The sequence below is a fragment of the Nuphar pumila genome, chromosome 2 (genome assembly GCF_984573655.1).
Source record: "Nuphar pumila chromosome 2, dmNupPumi1.hap1.1, whole genome shotgun sequence".
Classification (NCBI taxonomy): Eukaryota; Viridiplantae; Streptophyta; class Magnoliopsida; order Nymphaeales; family Nymphaeaceae; genus Nuphar; species Nuphar pumila.
Window position 1 is genome coordinate 143,006,919 of NC_143250.1, and position 4,404 is coordinate 143,011,322.

The 4,404-nt window shown below is 43.7% G+C and overlaps 1 protein-coding gene across 1 annotated transcript; it reads right to left on the reverse strand.

Moving 5' to 3' along the window:
• Window positions 1-493: 493 nt before the first annotated feature.
• On the reverse strand, window positions 494-2,734 carry LOC149847409 (gibberellin 20 oxidase 1-D-like). Its single transcript, XM_089994035.1, has 3 exons — window positions 2,295-2,734; window positions 925-1,246; window positions 494-757 (listed from the first exon to the last, which is right to left on the reverse strand). The coding sequence occupies exons 1-3, from the start codon at window positions 2,732-2,734 to the stop codon at window positions 494-496; spliced, it is 1,026 nt and encodes a 341-aa protein (XP_089850161.1).
• Window positions 2,735-4,404: the final 1,670 nt, after the last annotated feature.

Consider the following 4,404-nt stretch of genomic DNA (forward strand, 5'->3'; position numbering starts at 1 on the left):
ATAACTCGACAGTTTAATCCCAATGTTGCAAACCACGAATCTTTTAAGTTACCAATAAAGAAAAATGCAAATTTATCCTCTTTGGGCAACTTCATGGCCTTTGCCTAGCACAGGAATTAACACGTTATTTTGGGGTTAAAAATGCCACATCCAGTGTGTTCTTGCGACCGCCACTTTTTTGTCCTTCTTGACAAGGTATTATTGGGTGTTTATTTGTCTGAAGAATGATTGAATGCACTGGGCCCCATCTACGAGACAATTTTAAGACTTTTGTGCGGTTCCATATGCGATGTTGGTTACTTTGGTCATTGTCCTAGCAAAATTTTGCAACAAAAAACGTTCAGATTTTTGTATGCATCTCATGTATGTAAAGCTCTCTCTCTCTCTCTCTCTCTCTCTCTCTCTCTCTCCATTGCCACATTCAAAAACAACCAATATAATTAATCCAATATTTAGTTACATGCATGTTGGTATAAATAAATTTTGAAGCAAATCAATTTGGTTGTTTGAGAAGCCAATTGCTAAAAGCATCAAGGGTCTTCATGTCTGCTCTGTAATGCTTCTGTGTGAACTCCAAAAGTGCTGACCAAGTGAAGTCCGGGTACGTTCTCTGACCATCCCTACGCACCAACTCCTCCGGAGGCTTCACAGTCCTTTCCTTGTTTGGGCAAAGGAAGAAAGCCAAGGATCTCCTGTCACTCTCTTTGTTGACAACTGCCCTATGCAGACAGCTCTTGTATTTCCCATTTGTAAGTGCCTGTCGCGTAAAGAAAGCTTGTCATTCTCAGTATATGAGGTAACCTATATATATCTATATATATATATATATAGAGAGAGAGAGAGAGAGCTTTTTGCTGGCACCATTGTACATTGTATATTCAGAAGAACTATGAAAAGGGCAGAAAGATGTGAAGGTAAACGTACCATGAATGTGTCACCAATGTTGATGACCAAAGCAGCAGGCTTAGGGGTGACCAGACGCCATTTGCCATCAGCAAAAACCTCAAGGCCTCCAACATGATCTTGGTGAAGAATGGTAAGAGAGGTTGGATCACAATGGGGACCTGTCCCTAGTGTAAGGCCAGGTTCCTCACAGGCAGGATAGTAGTTGCATCTCATAATGGATGAACTGTCTTGGAAAAATCTCCTCAAACTCATTCTCTCCAGCCCTAAACTAATAGCCAGAAGCTCTGTCAACTTCAAAGACAAGTCTGTCATAGCTTCACAATACTCCTTGTATACCAACCTACAACAAAACCAGAAGATCAACATTTAAGAAACTGAAAACTTTCAAATATACAGAATGATTCATGTATGTGTGTTTTTGCATGTAATGAAAACAAAACTCTTAGATATTTAAAGCAGTCCACAAATTACAATGCAAGCCTTATCATTCCATTTGGCATGTAACATGTAATAATGTTGGTAGCCCTATGTAGGCCTGATAAACGAGCTGGACAGCTTGAAGTGTTCAGGCTTGGCTTATTCTTGTGGCGAGCCAAGCAGAGTTCAAAACGAGTTCGAACTGACTTGTTTATAGAAGAAATGCATTGTTTTAAAGTTGAGAGAAATAGGATTGCAAAAAATACATGTACAATATGTGTAAAATATATAACCTGATGAGCTTCTACAAGTTAAACCATGCTGAATGTCTATTTCTTCATACTCAAGCTTGCCAAGCCTATTTTACGGGTTTGAATGAGCTCTTTATGAGTTGAACATGAGATGAGACCCAAGCTGACTCGGCTTGTTTCTCAGCCTTAGTCCTATGACAATCTCACCATTTTCATATTTTCACATACATGCATGTGTGTGTGCGTGCGTTTTACATGAGGGAAGGCAAAACCAAGCATGAATCCCATGATGGTAATGGTCGGAAGCTAGCTAGCCCATGTTAATATGTTAATGCTAATATGACATGCATATGTATCCTTAGGAAATTGGCATGATACTATGACCAAGAAAAGATTTTTTTGGGATTTATAACCCGAAGCAACCGCACCCAGCATGAAGACCTGGTAGTGCTGGCTCAGCCTGCCATCTTACTGTCGTCATGCCGGCAGTATACGTTGGCTTGCGCAGAAGGGCAACACTCATTATAATCAAACCTTGACTGCCCTAGCACCCAAGGCCCCACCCCACTACGCCAACCCCTTGGGGCATGACCAAGAAAAGATTGAAGCAAAATTTTGCATTCTCACTCTCTCAAAAAAAAAAAATTATTGGAGCGCATTGATGATAAGCATGTATGTGGATGAGTATGACATGCATGATGTTCTATATTTTATGCTTACCCTGTTGAGAAGGAATGTTGGCCCATGAAGGACTGAAAGTGGTCCAACACAAGGCTAGGATCAGAGGCATGGAAGGGGAAGGAGAGGGTCTCCTTCCAAGGCAATTTGGAACCAAACCGGTGGGAGTGACCATCAGAGAAGCCCTTCACCCTCTTCTTCTCATGCACTGGGAGCCTGAAGAACTCATCCATATGATGAATCGCAGCACACATGAGCTCCACATGCACCCCATGGTTCTGCACTTGGAAGAAGCCGTGTTTCTGGCAAGCGGAGCCAACGAGCTCGGCGGCGAGCTGAATCGAGACCTCGTCGCCGGCGAGGAACCCCACAAGGTCGATCACCGGCTCTTTGAGAGGCTCAGCGGCTTCGAAAGCCGGCCGATCCTTCTCTGGCCATATGAAGGCTTTTGGCACCTTAGCATGTTCTGAAATAGGAGCCATGCTGGTGAGGTGCATGAAGGAAAAGGGTTGGGAGGAGGGGGCCTTATATAAGGGGATTGCTTTTCATTCTTGCCCTTAACTTTTTTTATAATGACATCCATGTCCCCAAGATGACAAAAGATTGTCATTTTTGTTGCTGACTTTGTGGTATAGATTTGGATAAGTCAGTTTGGATGGTCATCCGTTCATGTTCTTAATGTATGATGGAGTAAATGGGCCAAGTTGGGTCTGTGAGGTCTTCTTCATGTTCAAAACCTGGTTTGGATCAGACCTGGTAATACTGGACCCGCATCACAGAGTCCAGTTTGATAAGTTTGTCTGCAAGATCCAGAGAGAATATGGATTGCAAGTCTCTTTTGACAAGTCTTGCCATTTTCATGCAGATATTGAAGTCTGAAAAGGGTAAATATTAGATGTGCATAACTCATTCAAATGCATATTGAGATTGGATCTGGATCCAACCAGGATCATCCTAATTTAAGGTTGGGGTCCACCAAGGTTATGTATTGGGCTGCTAGGACTAACAGACTGGGCACAACCTTGCTTTGTCCTAAATTCCTAACAGTCTTAGTAGGACTGACCCAGCCTGTCCCTTTCCGTACAGTAGTCCTGGACCTCCCTGATCCAAGTTAGATTTGGACTGGACATACCTCACCCATTTTAATGGGTCGGGAAGATCTATTGTGGGCCAGACCTGTCTTTCTCTTGGGTCCCCACTTTGAGTTGATGAATACAGGCCTAGGGATACATTTGTCATTTTCAAAATGTCTATCCCTTCCCACATATTATTCCCAGGGGGTAAAACCTTGTTTGAGAACATCCCTTTCTTGTTGTAAATGACAAGAATGGCCTTTGTTCTGAAAATGACAAAAATACCCTTTTAAGGGCTTTGGTACACAGTGGTCTAAGTGCACTAAGCAGACACATGACAATGAACCCAAACTCAGCCCTTGGCTCGAACCAGAATGACAAGTAAACTCAACCTGGCTCATTGATCCAAAAGCAATCTAGGCGCATTTCAGTGCAGAAACAAGCAGCATTAGGACCGAGCTGAAACTTGCTATTCATATGACGTAGGTGAGCTCGGCTAGCTAGTCCAAAGCTTTTAATACCTAGTGACTGAACCCACCTGGCAGGCTAGACTGACCTGATCCACTAGGGCAGGATCGAGCCAACCCTTGGAGGGGTCTGTATCCTTGACTGAGCAAGTAAGGGTATTTTGGTTATTTTGGGTGATGGGAAATGGCCAAAGTGCTGCCACTGGAAATGCCCAAACACCATCCAATCCAACAAAAGCGACGATACGAAGGACAACAAGCCCCTCTGGGAGTTCACTTTTCCAACACCCCCACCTCCACCCCCTGTCACTGTCCCATGAATGATGACAGTGCAGCACTTGTTTTTTGGATATAAAAAAATATGGGTAAGATTCTACTGATCCAAAAGTCGATCCACACTAGACCTAAGTGGTTTGGCATAGTGGGATGGTGCCTAGGTCGTTTGATGGGTTGTCTAGGTTCAAATCCCATGGGTGTCACTCACTGCGTAAGCCCAAGCTGGGTTGAAGGGTAAGTCCTCAAAGTTTTACACTGATATGACTAGGGATGGCAGTGGACCGGGGGAAAGCGGTGCCCCGCCCCACCTCGCCTCGTTTGGACCGAGGATGAAGG

Coding starts and splice junctions, on each gene's coding strand:
- LOC149847409 (XM_089994035.1), bottom strand. CDS start 2,734: ATGGCTCCTATTTCAGAACATGCTAAGGTGCCAAAAGCCTTCATATGG. Junction 1,247..2,294: donor CAACATTCCTTCTCAACAGG/GTAAGCATAAAA, acceptor GTTTTGTTGTAG/GTTGGTATACAAGGAGTATT. Junction 758..924: donor ACATTGGTGACACATTCATG/GTACGTTTACCT, acceptor TTTACGCGACAG/GCACTTACAAATGGGAAATA.